The 19,270-nt window shown below is 41.9% G+C and overlaps 1 protein-coding gene across 11 annotated transcripts in view; it reads right to left on the bottom strand.

The window, feature by feature from the left end:
* Positions 1-1,868: 1,868 nt before the first annotated feature.
* LOC117248190 (mitogen-activated protein kinase kinase kinase kinase 3-like) overlaps positions 1,869-19,270 on the bottom strand; it is a 55,634-nt gene continuing 38,232 nt past the window's right edge. For 2 of the 11 annotated variants that reach the window (XM_033612993.2, XM_033612995.2), the window contains 18 exons: positions 16,742-16,816; positions 14,137-14,188; positions 13,607-13,994; positions 11,074-11,186; positions 10,327-10,368; positions 9,496-9,580; positions 9,312-9,391; positions 9,078-9,138; positions 8,792-8,909; positions 8,232-8,290; positions 7,914-8,017; positions 7,357-7,528; positions 7,188-7,256; positions 7,010-7,102; positions 6,777-6,847; positions 4,326-4,381; positions 4,182-4,229; positions 1,880-2,622 (listed from right to left, as the gene is read on the bottom strand). In XM_033612993.2, coding sequence (XP_033468884.1) covers positions 2,535-2,622; positions 4,182-4,229; positions 4,326-4,381; positions 6,777-6,847; positions 7,010-7,102; positions 7,188-7,256; positions 7,357-7,528; positions 7,914-8,017; positions 8,232-8,290; positions 8,792-8,909; positions 9,078-9,138; positions 9,312-9,391; positions 9,496-9,580; positions 10,327-10,368; positions 11,074-11,186; positions 13,607-13,994; positions 14,137-14,188; positions 16,742-16,816 — 1,774 coding nt within the window. In that variant the 3' untranslated portion in view covers positions 1,880-2,534. Of the gene's footprint in view, positions 2,623-4,181; positions 4,230-4,325; positions 4,382-6,776; positions 6,848-7,009; positions 7,103-7,187; positions 7,257-7,356; positions 7,529-7,913; positions 8,018-8,231; positions 8,291-8,791; positions 8,910-9,077; positions 9,139-9,311; positions 9,392-9,495; positions 9,581-10,326; positions 10,369-11,073; positions 11,187-13,606; positions 13,995-14,136; positions 14,189-16,741; positions 16,817-19,270 lie in introns of all 11 variants that reach the window. The other 9 variants (XM_033612998.2, XM_033612999.2, XM_033612996.2 and 6 more) reach the window with 7 other exon arrangements.

The raw sequence follows: 19,270 nt of genomic DNA, 5'->3' as shown, positions 1-19,270 counted from the left end.
TATGGCCAAAAGCAAAAGAGAATGGATGGCAGCTTCCTTTGTGACTGATTGTGTTAGATGGGCATTTAATATCATCTCATATCAATCACGAATCGAAATCGTATCGTGACAGACTTTGTAATATCGGCAATTATCGTATCGTTGTCCAAAGAATCGATATAATACTGCATCGTGATGACACTGGTAATTTACACCCCGACCACACTGCCCATTAAATTCAGAGGTATGTGGCCATAGTGGTAATAAATTCTTTATCATCATATTAATGGTATTTAATTTTTCATTGATGTGATGACATCACTTAATGCTGCGTGTGAGGAGCAGCTTTTAACCTTTCCAACTTGTTAATTTTGTGGCTGGTTTAGATATCAGCTGTACTCTTTAGTGAGAGAGAACAAAGAACTGAATGGAAAACTTGACACATGAACCGAAACGTTTCAGCTCTGTAAGATCTCAGGTTCAGTGATGGTGCCTCGGTTAAATCCAGATAAACTAGTGTTCATGTCCTCTGAAGCAACCTCTAGTGTCACAGCTTGTAAAGACTGGTAGTGTACTGCCACATGTAGACGCTCCTATACACCACACGGTGCACATCTACATGCATGTAGTGATCTCTTATACAGATGTCAGCCTTTAAAGAAGTCACAGCGATGAAGGCCGAAGTTAAAACACTTCTCCGAATATGACTAAAAGGATTAAATGATTGGATGTACACAGAAGCTTTCAGTGAGAGAAGCCATTTTGTTTTAGTGACTAGCAGAACAGAAGCCAGCTAAGAATGGGAAGCACTGGCTCTTTATTTGCATTTAATTTGGCCCAAATGTGATTCTGTCTTCTCTTGATAGATATTCTTCAAGCAGTATTTTAAAACAAGTTGTAGTGTTTGTTTTGTCCTCTTCGGAGTACCACAAGGAGTGGTTTCCGGACACTAATTATTTAGATAGTTCCTGGTTATTCATGGTGAAATATGTCAAACCACATTCCACAGAAGCTAATTTTAATGCTAACATTTAATACAAACCAGCTCTACTGAATAAATATAAATAATTTTTCCTTCTGTGTAAATCCAGCTTTTTTAAAATTGGTTTTTAATATCTGTTGTTGCTCTTGTCAGGCGGCCTTCTCTTGATAAACACCACTGTCACTTGTTATAGCCAAAATCTGTACATGACGCACTTGTATGTGCATATTCTATGCCTACGCACACACACATACACACATACACACACTGTGCATACACACAAGGTCATATATTATAATGACATCACATTTGTTTATCAAATACCTTTGTCTCTGTGCAAATTTTTAACACCAGTGGTTCCATAAAAATAAAAAAATAGCAAAGTAAAAAAAGCTTTCTGATTAAAACAGCGTTAACATAAAATGACGGCTGGAAAAACTTAAAATGAGCAGAATTTGTAACCTCTGTTGCCCTGACGACTGTTGCTATGGTGCGAACGAGCAGGAAGTTTTGATGGTGGCGCATGCAAAATTAAAATGACCAATCGGTGCTGCTTCCTGTGTTTCGCTCGGTTCGATCCTGAGCTCCGGATTATTCGTGTAATATCGGATTGCTAAAGCTGTTCACCTGAGGAGACCGCAGGGCTCTCTGCTTCCTCGCCCTCGTCACGTGATCAGGGAACCAGGAAGTGAATTAACCGCCCCGTCACTCCTCCGTGCCTGTCTCTCTCTCTGTTCTTCTCAGAGCAACTATACACACGCCTATCTACATGACCAGTCTTTTTAGTATTCGTCTCTGTCAAAAAAATACTACATTTATATTTACAACAATTAAATAGAGGTCAATTAAGCACTTGTGTGGTGTGGTGACGGGTACTGGAGTTCGATGCTAGCAGAAGTGGCGAAGCTTTTTAGTCGGTTTTCTTTTTTTTTTTCTTTTCTTTTTTAAAAAACAAATAAAACAGGAAAGCCATCCTGGTTGTTAAAGTTACATCATGCCACAATAAATAAAGGTGTAGTTTAAAAAAAAAAGGGAGACAGAGGGAAGGACGATGAAAGGTTTTCTGTGCAAGATGGCTCTTCTGTGAAGCTTTAGCGCGAGTAGCAGTAGTAGTAGTAGTATGTGTAGAACTAGTAGTAGAAGTAGTGTTGGCGTCAGACTTCTGTGCTGGATGCGGTTTTCCCAGTGTGCAGTATGCAGGGAAAGGTGGGATGGTGTCAGGAAGGATTCTGGGTTGAAGTCGCTCGACTAAGGTGCAGATTCCCGCGGCTATCTCAACCCAAACTGGCCTGGGACCAGCGGTTTTAACAGCGGGAACGGCTCCACAACCTGCCGCCCTACTACAACACGCTTAACTAATACACATATAACACTGCGGTGCATTTATAAACAACTGGGAATCCACATCTGCACCCATGAACGGCTCGTCTCCCAGTTACACAGGAGGTCTGGTGGGTGGGTTAGCGGTAAGGTTGGGGCTGAGTGTGTCTCCCGGTCGCTCACTCCCTTGTTTGCATTAGTGGTAGGCTGTTTAGAGAGTGTGTTTATGTGCATGTGTGTGTGTCTGTGTGTCTCAGTAGCTGTTTTCGTGGCCTGCCAGGATGTAGAGGTTGCTGTGGGCTGTGGGGTTGTCTGTAGGCCTGCTCTCCAGCACCACCACCCTGCAAGACAAACAGAGCCAAAAACACAAGCACACACACACACAGAAGGTCCAGTTTAGATTCAAGCAGGTAACAAAACATGAATCAGTCTTTATGTCACCGTTAAATCCCAGAGCCAGCCTGCTTCTGGCACAAATAAACACAACGCTGAGTAAAATAAAGTATGACGACATAGTAAAGGCCCAGGATTTATTGTAGCAATATGTTAGAGCCAGCCAGCAGCCCACACAGGATATGGTCCAAGCCTGTAAAAGCCCTGTTATTTGGAAAAAGGCAGCAGAGGGAGATGACTTGCTCCAACAGTAAACCCTTCACACAGTACACTGTATACCCTGAAGAAAACTGAGAGAAAGCTGTTAATACTGTTTTAAAGGGACCCAAAGGCTCACACATTCACACATCATAACTCAGAGGGACTCAGCTGCTCGGTAACAACACAATAAACACCAAAACCATCCAAGAATCATTCTCTGCAGGTCAAAACTATTATATTCGTGCAGGTTTTATCAGTCCATGACACACTTAAAGGTGTTCTTCACCCAAAAAAGACTGTTTGTATATCAATTACTCACCATGTGTTACGGTGAATTTGTGAGCGCATGCCTCAATGGTGAACCAAGAATCCAAAAACTGAGTTGTCGGTAACCATGTCTGACAAAACTATTAAAAGATCCTTTTACAAACTCTCACACAACTTCTGCAATAGAATCAAAGTCTCATTTATCCAGTCATATGCTCAGTACTTCCCAAACACATGCATTTTCGCAATAACCTCAAAATTTGTTTATACAGAAGTGTTTTAAATGTAAGGTTCTGGCAAAAATGCATGTGTTTGGGAAGTACTGAGCACACACGCGGGTGGCTGTGGCTCGGCAGTTACATCCCCAGTCCGAGTGTTGAAGTATCCTTGGGCAAGATACTGAACCCCAAATTGCTCCCGATGGCTGTTCCATCAGTGTGTGAGTGTGTGCAAATGGTTACGGAGTAGCAGGTGCCACCTTATATTGTAGCCTTGGCCACCAGTGTGGGAATGGGTGAATGTGACATGTGGTGTAAAGAAAAAAGCGCTAGATGAGACTTGCGTTACACTGCAGGAGTTGGTAAATGCGCCCCCGCCCCCTCTAGAATGCTCTCAGTTCTTTCTTTCAGATTCTCTGTTCATCTTGGAGGCAGGAAAGACACATTTTCTTCTCGAGTTCAACGTGACACGGGGTGAGTAATTAATATACAAATGCTCATCTTGTGGGTCAAGTATTCCTTTAAGAGCTGCTGCAACTGCTTTGTTTTAATTTTGTGATATTGCTGCTGTCCTCCTGTCAGTTAAAACCAGTGTTAGCGTGCAGCATCAGCCCAGACAAGCATGATTTTGGTGTCTATGCTGTCGTGACTCCACAGGTTATATCCCCATTAAAGTGAATTTCCTCAGACACACTCTCTCCTCCTCTCACACGGTGTTAATGCTCCTGATCAGTGACATCTGTCAACAAGCAGACCTCGAGAGTCCCGACAGAAAGAGACAGTGATTTGAGCTGGCAGTGGCCAGCGAGCAGTGGGTGTACCTGGGCCGAGTGCGACCTCTTTCCTCTGGATCTCTTCGGTCAGAACGTCTTCAGTGATGAGACATCAGAGAGGGTGTTAACAGAGACCTAAACGTGTGTGTGTGTGATGTATATAAGTGAGAAGGTGTGTGTGTGTGTTCTCACCTGTCTGATCCCAGTAGTCTGAAGATGCGTGTGCTATCAGAGATCTCCTGGGTGATCTGATGAGTGTATGAGAAAGAGAGAAAAACAGACAGAGGTCAGAGCTTGACGGGAGACACCAGTTAAAATTCAAGTATCTTTCAAATTAAATAGGGACATTATTTAAGTCATGATAAAAAATAGCTAATTTAGGCTTAAAGGGTAACCTTCAGTATTTTTCAACCTGGACCCTGTTTTCCCATGTTTTTGTTTCTAAGTGACTAATGGGAACAACTGGTCCAGTATTGAGTGAGAGCATTGCAGATGGCAGCAACCAAACAGTTTGCAATGTAATCTTTCGGGGCAATAGCGCAGTGTTAATTTATATCCAATAAAAATTGCTTGTTTGCCCCTGACAGACTCAGTTTGTCATTATAGAGGTCAAAAACACCGATGGCAAACGCTGTGTGCCCTATTTATGTCGATGTACAACCCAACATCGGCGGTGGCAATACGTGTTGGCACACCTGTTTGTTAAAGAGTAAGATCCTTTTTGTTTAACCAGAAACAGCCCCGAAATCACCATCGCCACACCCACCAGACTCCTCTAAAACAAACAGTAATTTTATCATCATAAAACACACTTCAATCAAAGTAAAAAAAACTACAACATAAAACTCACAAACACTGTTGGTTTGTCTTTTCATTGTTCCAACATTAACCAACTCTGGTGTGGTTAAAATAAACCCATAGTTCCCCTATTTAGACATGAAAACATGCTGGCTCTATACACTCTTAAATTAGTGTTTGTTTAAAAAAGTGAGTTTGGCAATAGTGATTTTGGGGCTATTTCTGGTTAAACAAAAATGATCTTAGTCTTAAACAAAAAGGTCTATCTCTGTAAGGATCCTTTCCATAACGTTTTCAGACACTAATAATAACAGTCTGAACCTGTCAGTGGCAAAAACAAGCTCTTTAGGTGGAGAGATGGACGGTGCACGAATGTTGTCAGTGGTTATGTTGCAGCCTGTTTCACTGCTGTCAGCTGCAGCGCTCTCGCTCGTTACTGGACCAGTTTCAAATATTGTTCTCCATTAGTCACTAAAGCCCTATTGGGACGGGATTAGTTTTACATAGGGACGAGGGGTAAAGTAATAATTACCAGAGATTTTAGTCCCGTCCAAATGTGCCATGTCAGTAATCATTACCGCACGATGTCAGTAAAGATTACCGCGACTTTAACCTTCTGTAAAAGGGTCCAGGACAATTACCTCAGGTAATACTAATCCCGTGCGAATAGACCAGCAGTAAATATGTGTGTTAGGGCTGTCAAAAAACAAAAATCGAAGTTATAAATATATTCAAATATATTTATTTTTTTAAAAGTTAGAACCTAAATTTGATCATTCGAATATCATTAATAATTAATTAATACTATTAATAATGCTGTATATCACGGCAAATCCCGTTCGGGCGGAGATGGCTCGCGCACGAGCCGGGCCAGAGAGGGACGCAGAGGGAAGGAGAGGCGCCGACGGAGGAGCCCGCTGCGCCAAAACCACCCACTGCGCTGTCCGCAATGTGTGACCTGTTCGGGGAGACATACAGGGAGAGTGTTGCACCTGCTGCCTCCCTGCCTACCCTTTTTGAAGAAGAGATGAAACGTTACCAGAATGAGACACCACTACGAGCCGAACAGGATCCACTCTTGTGGTGGAAAACTACGCACTGAAGTATCCAAACATTGCTCAGATAGCGAGGCAAAAGTTGGTCATACCTGGCACTTCAGTGAGGTCAGAACAGGTGTTTTCATCCGAGTGTCATGTTCATATTGCGTCAGCAATAAGCATCTTATTTTTTGTGTGTTTTTTTTTTGTAAAAATAAATAAATAATAATAATAATAATAAATTCTAATATTATTCGAACTCTACTAAATTAATTCGAAAATATTCGAACTCAATTTCATGGTGCTTTTGACAGTCCTATCATACGCTCATGATGGCAGGAGAGCACGGCGGTGCGTGAATGGATTTACCCCTCCCAATTGTGGTAGTTTTACTGATATTTCTTATCCTGTGCGAATCGGCCATTAATATTACTGACGTCCTGCGGTAAAGTGACATTACCCCACGTGCCCATGTAAAACTAATCCCGTCCGAATAGTGCTTTAGATACATTAACATCGGAAAATAGGGTCCATGTTGAAAAATGTCAAAGGTCCCCTTTAATTTCACGACTTCGCAGGTCTGACATATCTACCTATACTGTTAATCTAATATCGTGCATCACTCACCTTCTAGTAATTCAGCTGCGACAACAATGGTAATCAAAATCCTGTTATATTGTGAGATTAAATAACATCCTGCCATGATGCCTGAGAGTGAACCTCATTGTACGGTTTGGAGGTTCCATCTACTGTGCATGTTCCTCTAACACAGGCAGACACACACAGAAACACTCCACATCGATCTCACCTCATTGGTCTTGAAACTGCGTCCCTGCATGCCGTGCTTCCAGAAGGCCAGTACACTGTCTTGGAGACAAACTGCAGAGAAACAGAAACAATAAGAAGGACTGTCTCCACTAGAAGGTAAGCATGTAAAGTCAAGTATGAAATATCACTCATTCTTTCAGTGAATGAAAGATATTTTGGTCTCTACATCTATGTCGTGAGTTGTATTTTTGTGTGGCTCTTTTTTTTCTTCACCTGTGGATTCGATCTGGAAGTTGAAGGTGAGCTCAGCTGACAACTTCCTGCTGGATTTCAACCTGCCCTGGAGGTTCACGATCTTTATACACCCTGTAATGAGAGAGAAGGAGAGACGGAGTAAAAAACTGCACAGTGCAAATACACAGACGTGTAAAAACATGACTGTGTTACTTACTGTCGAGGCAGACTAAGATAGTGTCTCTCTCTAGCTGTGTGACGTGGATCACACACGTCTGTGGTGTGTCTGCAGGGAGAAATACACGGGCAGAGTTGTTTCAGCTCTCAGAGCAAATCAAGCGCTGTTAGTTAACAAACTGGAACAGAACTGGTCACACTGCACTCACCTGCTTCTGTGAACCAGGAGGAGGTAGAGTTGGGGTTGACGGTGCCGAACCGGACCACCTGGTTGAGTTCGGTGCCTTTACTGACGGCCACACAGATCAGAGGGTACGTCTGCTCCGGGACCACCAACATCTCAAAGACCTCCAACGGACACGGTAACGGGAAGTCGATGTTCTGTTGAGCAGAGGAAGAGACAGTAGGTGAGCGAGGGAAGTTGCCTTAGTATCTCTGAAGACACAGGACGACGTTATCTCCCACAGAAGGAAGTCAGCAGTATGTTCTGCTAGAGAAATAAACTGTACTGATTTAGACAGCAACATTATAAGAGTGCAACATGTATGAACGATCCAAGTTTATCTGTATCTAGTGCTATTTTTAAATACATTTAAATAAAAAAAACAGTTTATATCTAAACATCCTTCAATGTTTTAACCTCAGAAGACATTAAACCAACCTTTAAAAATGTGCTGCATGTGTATACTCTTAGTTTTGTAATAAAATGAGCTACAACAGGAGGTCAGGAAACACAAATGGGAGGTCTACAAGAGTGAAAACTGACCTTGATGAGCATGAACTTCTGCATGGACTCCACCCACTCCAACAGCATGACACTAGACTGAAAGGCTCCACACAGGTACTTGTGGCCTGTGTACGGGTTACGAACTGCACAGAAACAACAACAGCGATAAGTAACTTTAAATTTCCTATCTTGGTCCACTTTGAATCTTAAACTCATAACTACCCCTGACATCTTTGTGTCTTGTGAAAAGAAGTCCAGTTAAACAGAGTCAGCCTGGTGCTTGCGTTATTGCACAGTCATGAAAGAAGCACTACTTTGAGTCACAAAAAATAAAAATCACCCTTCACTAAAACTCACCTACGCAGCACTTTTGGCACCCTTTAGTGTCTGGAATTTTAGTGGACACCGCAAACTTCCTGTAAACAGACAGAGGAAGGAATCAGAGCCACTCAAAGCAGGCTTTTTGTGTTGAGGTTCACATCATGTGGCACAGACGATTCAAAGCCCTGTTTCCACCAAGCAGTTCAGTTCAGTATGCTTTCATTCTGTTTCCACTGTGAAATGTTGTGGATGGTACCAATGGAACCATTCTGTACCGTCCCCATGTTAGGTTCCCCTCTGTTGGGGTACCTAGCACACAGATCTGGTACTAAAAGGTGGAGCTGTGAACACTGCAGTCTGATTGGTCAGTAGAGGCTCATGTAACCACTGTTCATACCGTGGGGAGTTTTTTTAGTAACCTGTAATGTAAAGTGTTTGGTGGAAACGGGGCTAAACTGACATGTTCTGTTTTCATTACAAGATAGTCCAATTTTCTATGACTTAACACAGATCTGTAAAAAGGATTTCTTATTCCTTCTGATACACTTTTATTATTTACATGACTGATACGTTTGACTTCCTGCTCGGAGAGTTACCTGGGAATCATCTTATCAGGCAGCTTGTGTGTGGGAATGGCTACTGGTAACTTCTGTAACTGTCTGGCCTGTTCGAACAGGCCGCTCAGAGTGTGGGAGTACAGCTGAGAGGCTTTTCCTGGAGTGGAATAAAACAGACGACAATAGAATAATAAAAAAAGAACAGATGGGATGAAACCAAAAGTAAAGAATGAAAAACATACACGACCTAAACCTGCTGCAAACAACAGAAAACTATTTGTATAACTTAAAAACAATTCAGTCACGCAGACATGTCATCGCTCACCAGATATGGAAAGAAGACAATTGTTCATGACATATAGCCAGGTACACCGCCGGGGAAAGAGCTGCAGACAGATACAAGATAGAGAGAGAAGAAAGATGCAGCAAATGAGCATCATAACAAAACAAGCTTCAATAAATTGTCACAATTTTTTTGATGTAAGACATAAAAAAAAGAAGGTGAAACCATCATTAAGTATGTTAATATTATCTTAAAATGTGTGATCTCCAGTCCCACCTGTTCCATCGAGGTCTCGTGCAGCTCATTAAGGTTTAACGTGTAGATTCCCTCTTCAGCTCCGAATATCAAATACTGGTCTGAAACACAAAAACAGGCGACAGCTCACATTAGACAACACTGAAGAATCACTGACAGGTGGTTTGATTCAGAATGTAAGTGCGTCTGGTTTCCTGTTGGGTACCTCTGGTGTCGGGGTTGATCCAGGAGGTGGCACAGTGGATCTTCAGAGGACAGCCGTTGAACACCTTGGAGAAACACGCACCCATCTGCGAACGGGAGAAGATGATGTGATGCAAATGACGAACTCAGATGATAAGCTGACATTTCTGCAGTGAACACCTCATTGAGCGAAATATAGATATTCCTTCCAGGGTTGTTGAGCTTTCAGGAGGTGTGAATAGTTCTGTTTAAACACCTGACTGGTTTGCTACAGAGTAAACCAACTGGAAAATACTGTGTAATGCAACAAAGATGTGAAACAGATGATTAAATATGATGGTATGTCCTCGTGAAGTTGACTTTCCATATCAAAATGTCTGTTCCCCTGCACAGTACCACTCAAAATGTTTTCTAAAAGTGCCAAGTCAACTTCACTTATACAGCACATTTCATACGACAAGCGTAAACTCAATGTGCTTAAAATACATCATTTTTGTTTTTGTTCAAAGTCTGGCTGCTGCATTCTGAATAAACTGGAGTTAATTTGATGTATGCTTTGTCAGTCCAGCAAAAAGTGCGATACAGTTTCCAGCCTACTGGAAATAAAAGCATGAACCAGGTTTTCAGAGTCTGACTGAGACAAGAAGCATCTGACTTTGGTTATATTTCTGAGGTGATAAAAGACAGAGCTTCTGGAAGTTAAAATCAGTGTCTAAAATCAACACACCCAAGTTATGACATGCTTACATCATTTTACAGACAGGGCAGTTAACAAAGACTGAAAATCATTCCTTGAAGCCTTTGGTGCTACTGACAGAATCTCCAAAAAGAGCAAAAAGAGACAGTTACTTACATGGACTTTGGGTGTCGGGGGGAGGCCGTTACTGATTGGCTTCTGTGACAGACAGATACACAACAAAGTCAGTCAACACTGGATTATAAATGATCCTAATACCCTTTGAGTGAATCTTATATATCGGAAATAATGAAGCTATAGATACACATTAAGATACACTCCCTAGTTTTCTAACAGCACCAATGATTCCTACAGATGGTAAACATTTCTTGCAGATTTGGGGTTTGTAAACAACTTTGTCTTATGCCTAATTTATAATTCTGCAGAAAAGCTTCCGCAGAGCTACAGAGATGCATCACAGATGCCCTGGAAAATGTGTATATGTGCCAGGGGTTTGATCAGATTTGAGCCAGGAGGTGGGATTTCCAGACAGTTCTGTCCCAACACACGTGTGAAATTACATGCTACGTGCTTGTTGCTATAGTGCTATGTACGCCAGGTGTGCGTAAGGAGAACCTGCACCAGACAGCACAGAATAAATAGGTGCACAGCCACAGAACGTATCAATAAGCATTAGGAGGTGATTAAGTCCCGCCCATTGTTTCCAAAGGCACCCTGACTGACCAGGAGCTGCTAGTGCAACGAAAAGGATGTGACAAAACACAGCCAATCACATTCGGTAAAGTGCCAGAACATCATGTCTGTTATTTACAATCATTATTGAGAGCAAATCTGGTGAAACATCCAACATCTGGACACACATGAACTTCATCAAGCCACTGCTGCAGAGCCTGCTCAGCTTACCGGGACATCCTTCTTGTCTTTCCGTATGGGGACACTAGGGGGCATGGTGGACTGTCTGTCTGCTGGACTTTCCCTCTCCCCACCACCGTGTGGCGCTGTGTTCAACCCATTCCCTGCAACAATGTAAACACACCTTAATGTGTGACGGACACACTAGGAGAGAGTAAATGTGTGTGTGTGAGGCACAGAGAGAGCATGTGATTATGCAGCTGTGTGTTTAAGGCAAAAAGTGAATGGAAAAAAAAAACTGCAATCACACTGACACTTTCTCATACATGTTTTTTTTTTTTTCCCCAATGAATGCGATCTAACCTGCAGGACTGGAGACAGAGTTAAACTGAAACAGTAACAAACAGACTACTGGGAGCAGAGAGGGAGGGAAGGAGGGAGCAGACTAGCAGGAAGAATACAGAGGATCAAATATAGTCATGAGCGAAGGGAAGGTGTTAATGCACCACATACAACCTGCGAGATAATCAGCAATACTGGTCACTAATGATTCACAGGTTTGTTTCCTCTACCACTCCAATACTCTGGCAAATAAGCTACAAATCTGCAAATCCTACTCTGTTAAAAACAGTACGAGTTGGCTGATAAAATAGAAACATAATCAGACCTTTATGCAGCAGCTATTAAAAAAAACATGTCCATTCATGAGAGAACAGCACTCACACATATGCACACATAAAGGAATGTGTGCCAGCTGAAGCCTTAAAGGAGCAATCCAGCATAACTGTGTTTCTCATCTTTGTTTAATGTTAATTTTGTTTAATTTATCCAGGTTTTCTAATCTGTTTCCTAATCAAACATAACCTAACACCACAGTTAACATCTCTGGAGAGAAAGTTGGTTCTAAAATACTTTGTAAAACATCCAGAGCACAAATAAGAAGAGCTTGGACTCAAATACAGCTCTGTCAACCTCAGCCAACTTGTTATAATATGACCCACCTTCTTTTGATTAATCTAGGGAGAAAACAGGTGAACAAAACTAACAAACTTGTGTTAACTTTAGTACCAAGATTATTATGGGAATTAAAGACAGATTTTACCGAATTGTGGCTATCATGAACTGGCTTTCTCCTTCAGTGTAATGAAAATATAAACTAAAATATCTTGATGTACCTTGATCTGACGCACAGTCTGGGAATGCTGGGAATATTCCAAATACACCAATCATACTGGATATTTTTAGTAAGTACATTCCTTCAGAAGTGTCCTTACTAAGTTAAAACTAGTTTGTTTCTGCTTTGGTGTTTCAGTTCCTGTTCAGCTTCCATTTCTCATGTTCTGGTCTGTTGTTGTCAGGGACAAAAAACCTGCCTCAAAGTGAATGTAATTGTTTTAGGGCTGCCCCTGATGAAGAATTTTCCTAGTTGACCAATAGTCGTCATTCAGGGTCATTAGTCAACTAGTCAGCCACATGTTTACGATATTAATTTAATTATAAATGATATATTTTGGTGGTTTGAGTTGAAGGTGTGAGAAAGAATAGTATCAGTAACATTGTTAACACTGTGCTACATTACAGAGAAATACAAAACCGTACTAATGAACCTTCATTAATATAGGCCTATATTTTATCTACAAGTGCACGTCACACACTGAGCGAGCCGCCTGTTAATGACGCTGTGGGCTAATGGGCATGTAGCTACTTCCATGTTTCAGATGATATGTCATGTTTGTAGTCGACCAATGAAGATGAGTTTACATATCACCTTGGGTTCGTCCTTCACCTTCTCAAAATGATCCCACACTTTGGATTTCCTGCCCAACATGTTATTAACTAGCCTGTGGAATAACCGCAGGTACCAGCCCTGGAAATTAACCTGACTCCTGTCTGACTGCTGAGCGTGGACACTTCCTGTGTCTGTCCTTTCAAAGTAAATTCACACATGGTCCAGACATAAAGGTTTTGATTAATTTTGAGAAGGTGCAGCTCCTAATGGAGTTATTTTTTTCTGTGACTAAGTGACCAATCTTGCCAACTAATGACCTTTCTGGTTAACTATAGGGGGGGCAGCCCTAAATTGTTAAACTAGTGCTCTGATGTAAGTGTTTCCTTAAGTTTGATTAAGTTAGCTTAGATTTTAGACTTCACATTTATAAAGCTGCCAACAGGAACAAGAAAGACCAAATTTAATCTAATGAGTGAAATTAAAAAACAGAGAAACAAACACCAAACATCACTATCATGCTTCGTTGCCAGGACAATGTTTTCTCCTCTTCGTTCTTCCTCCTAGGAAGCGAGGGGTAGTGGTAGCAGACTAGTAGCTTTTGATTGATTGCGTTAAACAACCAATCAGGCTTCACAAAACAAAACAAAACAAAAAAAAAAAGACAAACACTTAAACTGAGCAGGAGCTGATGGACGGAAGGAGCTACAAACAAAAGATTTCAAAGCACTGTTATTAATGGACTCATGGAACAAAGAAATCAGACTACGAGGACTGACTAATGGGAGACCACACAACCAGCTGAAGGGGACAACAGGGTCTGCGGACACTACCAATCTACCAAGTGGCTGCTCTTACTCTTATCCTTTATCTCCTCTTTTTCCTGCTCCTCTTTCACCTCCTTCAGCACCTCCCAAGCCTCCTCCAGCTCCTCCTCTGTGTGAGGCGTGTGGAGCCACTCCCAGAAATGCCTAAAGCTCCCATCATCCTCTGGGGCAGAGTTTTCGACGTCCGTGCGCTTCGGGCTCTCGTTACCTAGGCTGCTGCGGCGGTGGGGTGGCAGCTTCGGAGGCGGGGGCCGCGGGGGGACGTTGGAGGCGGGCTTGGCGGGGCTCGGCGTCTCTGGGACTGGGCAGCGCTTGATGGTCCCTCCGCCTCCGCCGTCGTCCTCGCTGTGTGAATGGCTGTCGTCGTGTTTTAGTTGTTGCTGCTGCTGCGGGGGATGGGACGAGCAGATCGACTTCGGCTGAAGGGAAAAACAGAAACGGAAAAAGGGCCAACTTTTAATTTAAAACCAGGCACCTCGTGATTTCATTGACATTAAACAGACTTCACTAAAACAAATCCTCAAATGACTGTGGCTGATGGATGCATTCAGGTGTTCATACCTTGGGAGGAAGTGGAGGCGGGACCTTTGGCCTCATGATAGTGCTTGATTTACTGAAGAATAAGAGGAGAAACTTTGACATTCTGCTTCACACAACACATAAAATACACTCAAACCTGCTGTTTATTACAAACAAAGTTGCACTGAAAACAATATCGAGTCACTGGCTATGGTTAAACTTGCCATTTTAATCCATTTTTCGCTTTGACCATCAAGCACAGATTTCATAAAATCACATATTTTAGTATCTAAACTCATTCTTAAATCTTAGTTTTAGTTTCTTTACACAGTTCTTGGTCAACAGACTGGATCACACATAGACAAATAAGTACAGACAAGCTGTTAAAATCTAGTTTTAAAATTTGAAATGAAGACATGACATTTTCTGTGCACCCAGACCAGACTAGATTATTTAATGGAGTGATTAGATGTTAAAAGAAACCCTGAAATGACAAGTACAACCACAGCCCGACACCATTTGACAGACAGACACAAGGGAGCTGCTTTAACAGCCTGACCACTACATACCAACTGAGACTGAATCACTAGAGATAATTAAGAACAACTACAGATGCAGCATGTGTAAAGTCTCTGAGAACAACAGTGCTGACTTTGAAACACTAAAGGTTTACAGCCAGTGGTGCTGAAAGTGCTACATAACTCTCTGTTGGAAATACTTCAAATTTAGTTTCTATAAATTATGCTTTGTTAAAGAGAATGATAATTTTGACTACAGAGCAGCACTGTATCTGCAGAGACTTTATCCATTTTGCCTTTAAGATATATAAAGATAAATTGAGCTACGTGTTAATGACTGACAGATAAAGAACCAATCAGAGCACACAAATCAAAACAGAGAAGGCTGAGGGCCAATCACAGTGAGCACAAATACAGGAACACCAATGACAGTGAATTGCAGTGACTTAAGTGTTTACATGCACACTTTTTAGTCTCAATCAGAAAATGCTAAAGGGATCATTCAAATTATTATTATTATTATTATTATTATATTCAACATTCTCAAAAGAGTGTGCATGTAAACAAAGTCAGTGAATCAGTTGAACGGTAGTCAACAGAAATATGACTTATATTATATAATGTAAACTGTATGAGTAAAGCCTGATCAGTAGCTGACACAGTTTACACATCCATGTCTGTGACTGAGCATGTTCAGGGTAGAATGCAAACACTGTGTTGGCATGTTGGAAAATATGGCATGGTGGTGATTGGTGGGTGGTGGGTGGCAAATGGCAAAGAGCCTCCTTCAGGAGAGCGTGTAAGGGAGCTGAAGAAAACACCCATGGGTGCAGAAACTGGGGAAGATGGCAAAGACGCATCTCAAAACAAAGCAGGTGAGTTGTAACACGGTTGACTGATCCTAGAAACTCGTTCCACGACTGTTTTCCTGGAGACAGACTAAAGCCCTGATCACACAGGACGTGTTTTAGCAGCGTTTTGCTCGTGTTTTTTTGAGCTGCGACACATTTGGAGTTTTTGCCGGAGTGCTCTGAACGCCTCGAGTTGAAAAAACTTCATCTTTGCAACCTGCAAAACGCTTTCTGCGTGATCAGGGCCTGATACTGGAAATTTCAAAGTGTAGGTTTAAACCTCCAGTGGTTCATTTAGTGATGTCAGAAGTGATTTGAGCCTTAAAACATGAGCTTATTCAAGATGCTTCCAGCCAGGAAATGCTGCTCTGATTCCACTTTACACTGCTATTGATCGCAGCCCATTTAGGAATTCGGGTCCTTTCTATTTTTGTATTCATTGTACTCTGTGTGTGTGTTTGTGCTAAGTACTGAGGCCTTTCTGACTGCAGTGGAAAATATATGTCTTGAAGGAACGCTCTAGTCCGCTGCAGACATTTGGCTCTTACACAATGAGGGATGAGGCCGGACGCCAGATATACAGTTTTATAGAGGCAGGAGAGAACAGCGTGAATGCACACGCACACGTTTGCGTACACACACACAGCAAGGAGGCACACAGATGGCGATGCAAGTGGAGAACAAAACAAGATAACAGACAGAAAGACAAGGCCACGAGGACCAGTCATCTGAGCACTGAAACTAAACCAAGACCTCATATTTGAAGCATCGAATAACAGCTAAGGTTTCGGTGCAAATTTGAGATACGATGTTCCAGAATTTCACATATAGCTCAGTTAACATGTAGCTACAATATCCTTTTTGATGCTGTGGTGTTTAGCCCTACACAAAGCAGAAGTTTTCCGCTGTCCCTGCATATCTACGAAGGTAAAACGTTGAAATAACGGAAAGATGAACACCAAACTTTCTCTGTTATCTGCCGTCAGGTGAGTTTGGGGGTTAGGGTTACTGTTAGTAGCTAGTACACTTCACAAAGACAGCAACAATGGCAAAGAAAACAGGCTGTAAACACACACAAACACAGGTGGCATATGTGGCGTGATGGCGGGGTGTGCTGCATAGAAATACGTTGATGAAACTGTGGCAAAGACAGGAAGCCTTCTGCCTTGTCTTACTCCTCTTCCTCATCCTTTCCTCTAGGAAAAGACAGAGGAATGGGGAAAGACCAAGACAGGGAGGGAGAGGCTTCCGGGCTTCTAAGACTGGGAGAGAACTTACTGAGTGTGAGTTTCATCATCATCTGCACCATCATCATCCTCATCATCATCATCCCCTAAGTGTGCCACATGGCCCCTGGGAGAGGAGGTGAAGATAAGGAGGGGAGGAGGTAAGAAAGGAGAAGGGACGGGTGGGAGAAGGGGAGGAAGAGAGTAGAAATAGAAAGTTGAGGCAGGGAGGGTAAAGGAGGGAGGGAGATTAAGGGAGCAAGCAAAGGAGGTAGGAGATGACAACAGGAGGAGGAAGAGGCAAGACAGGATAGAGGAAGGAGGGAGAGGGGAGGGAGATCTGAGTGAAGCTTGGTCCACAAACTACCTCTAACCCTTGAACCCTGGGCAGATCTGAAAGGACTGAACAGATCCAAACACAAAAGAAGACTCCCAATCTGCTGACAAATCATTAGATCACTACATGTCCAATCATTCCTACCTGAACAACATGGCAACAACATGCTGCTGACACTCACCTGTACTGTTCAAATCTATACAGTCCTTACAGATCTACACAACGTCCTACACAGTAGACTTTAACTCTAGGGGTTCTCTCAGTTAATTCACAGGAACCTAAACACAATTTATATCCTGTAAATTCTCAAATATTTATTTAGCTCATTATTTCAAACTGGTTCACATCAGAGACATGAGCCCTGTTTCCACCGAGCAGAACAGTACAATAGAGTTCAGTTCAGTACACTTTTTTTTCCGTTTCCACAGTTAAAAGTTGTGGATGGTACCAATGGAACTGTTCCGTACCGTCCCCATGTTTGGTCCCACCTCTGTTGGGGTACCTAGCACACAGATCTGGTACTAAAAGGTGGAGCTGTGAACACTGCAGTCTGATTGGTCAGTAGAGGACGGTCACTCTGCTCTGGGCTGAGTTGTGGCTGGTTTTGAGGCTCATGTAACCACTGTTCCAATCCTCATTCAGACAAAAAAAAAAACGTTGTGGAGCGTCGTTCCTGTGGGCTCCAGCAACACTAAACCCCTGAGCTTGCCTGAGAAGGACTAAATGTACAAAGCTGCTATTTTTAATATCCCATGGAGAGAGACTCTCACTGCAGCCCGTTTTATTTTGTTCTGAAAACGTCTGCATGCAGCCTCGTTCTGTGGACGATAAACAAGCTGCAGACTGATAAAGGAGGAAATACAGTGAGTGCTGGACGGAGCAGTGGGTGACAACAACCCCGCCCACATTTAAGGGTACTGTTTGTGGTGGAAACTCTAGGGTACCATGTCTGAAGGGTTACTGTTGGTTCCAAAGGTATCATACTGAAAGTGTTTGGTGGAAACAGGGATATACTGATTTTCTGTTTGAGAATATTTTAACATGGGTTAGTGAGACATCTCCCTGTTTTAGATTTGAGTTTGAAATTAAACCAAATCGAAATACTGATAGTGCCACTGCGTCTACTTTGCCATTTATTTCAACACTTCCTGTCGATGTTTAAAATTAAAAGTCTTGGCCTTCTGAGCCACTGGAAGGTTTTTAATTTGAAACATCTGCACAGGAAGTGTTGTGTTTCACAGAAAGTAGCTTTAACTTGATCTAAAGAATGGCAAAGTAGAAGTCAATGAAGGAAAAAAGTAATGCCTGCACACTTACTCCACGCCACAAAAGTGTAATGGAGACATTTTGATCCTACTCGGATCTTTGTAAGGTCCAAACTTTTTGACCTCTGACCATTTTTTCTGTTGTCTTGATTAAAACCTTTGTGGCATAGAGTGTGTAGGCGCTATCTGTGGATAGCCTCGCACCTACAAGATGTGTATATGATTATTCTCCCTCAACAAAGTGGAAGTAATTGAAATCAATTAGCAAATAAAAACAGCATTACTGTAAAAAGAGAATCTTGACAATGAGATCCATGACACAACAGGTCATTTTGCTCCTTCTGGAAGATTTTTACCTGGGGACTTAATTAAAGACTAGCCTTTTATTTGTTTGTGCTATTTTTGGAGACCATGCCAGTATTAGAATACTGGTTTTATTTGAGAATTTACAGTAATAACAAGGGCTGTTTATGTTGGAATACATTTATGCCATCCAGCTAGAACCAACTCCAAGCCACATACATAACACTAACCCTTTTCATGTATTTAGATACAGGAAGTAGATTTAAAAATCTGCTGTGATAAAACCAGAAACTAGAGAAATCCTTGGTCAAACTGACTCTTCTATTCACTAAAATAAACCATAAACTGCATTTTACCCAGGTCTGTTAACTAGTGACAGGAGCTGTAATGAAGCTATAACCTCAAAGACTGAAACAAGATCACTGTTGTCAACTCTACGACTACCTCTGTCCACTAAAGGAGACAAAACTGTGAGCAACTCAAACTAAAGATACTACATTTTAAGTGTGTGGCCAAACAGTCTTTCAGAACTCTGTTAATTCAACATATCTAGGTTATATATAAAACATTAATTCAGCAGACCTTTTCACAACATGAGGATTTGCAGCGCATTGGTCGCATCAGATTGTCTCATAGAAAATAGCAAAGCACTGTGATTATAATTATCTTTAGGGCA

Source organism: Epinephelus lanceolatus, chromosome 17 (assembly GCF_041903045.1).
Source record: "Epinephelus lanceolatus isolate andai-2023 chromosome 17, ASM4190304v1, whole genome shotgun sequence".
Lineage (NCBI taxonomy): Eukaryota > Metazoa > Chordata > Actinopteri > Perciformes > Serranidae > Epinephelus > Epinephelus lanceolatus.
This window is presented reverse-complemented; position numbering and strand designations above follow the sequence as displayed.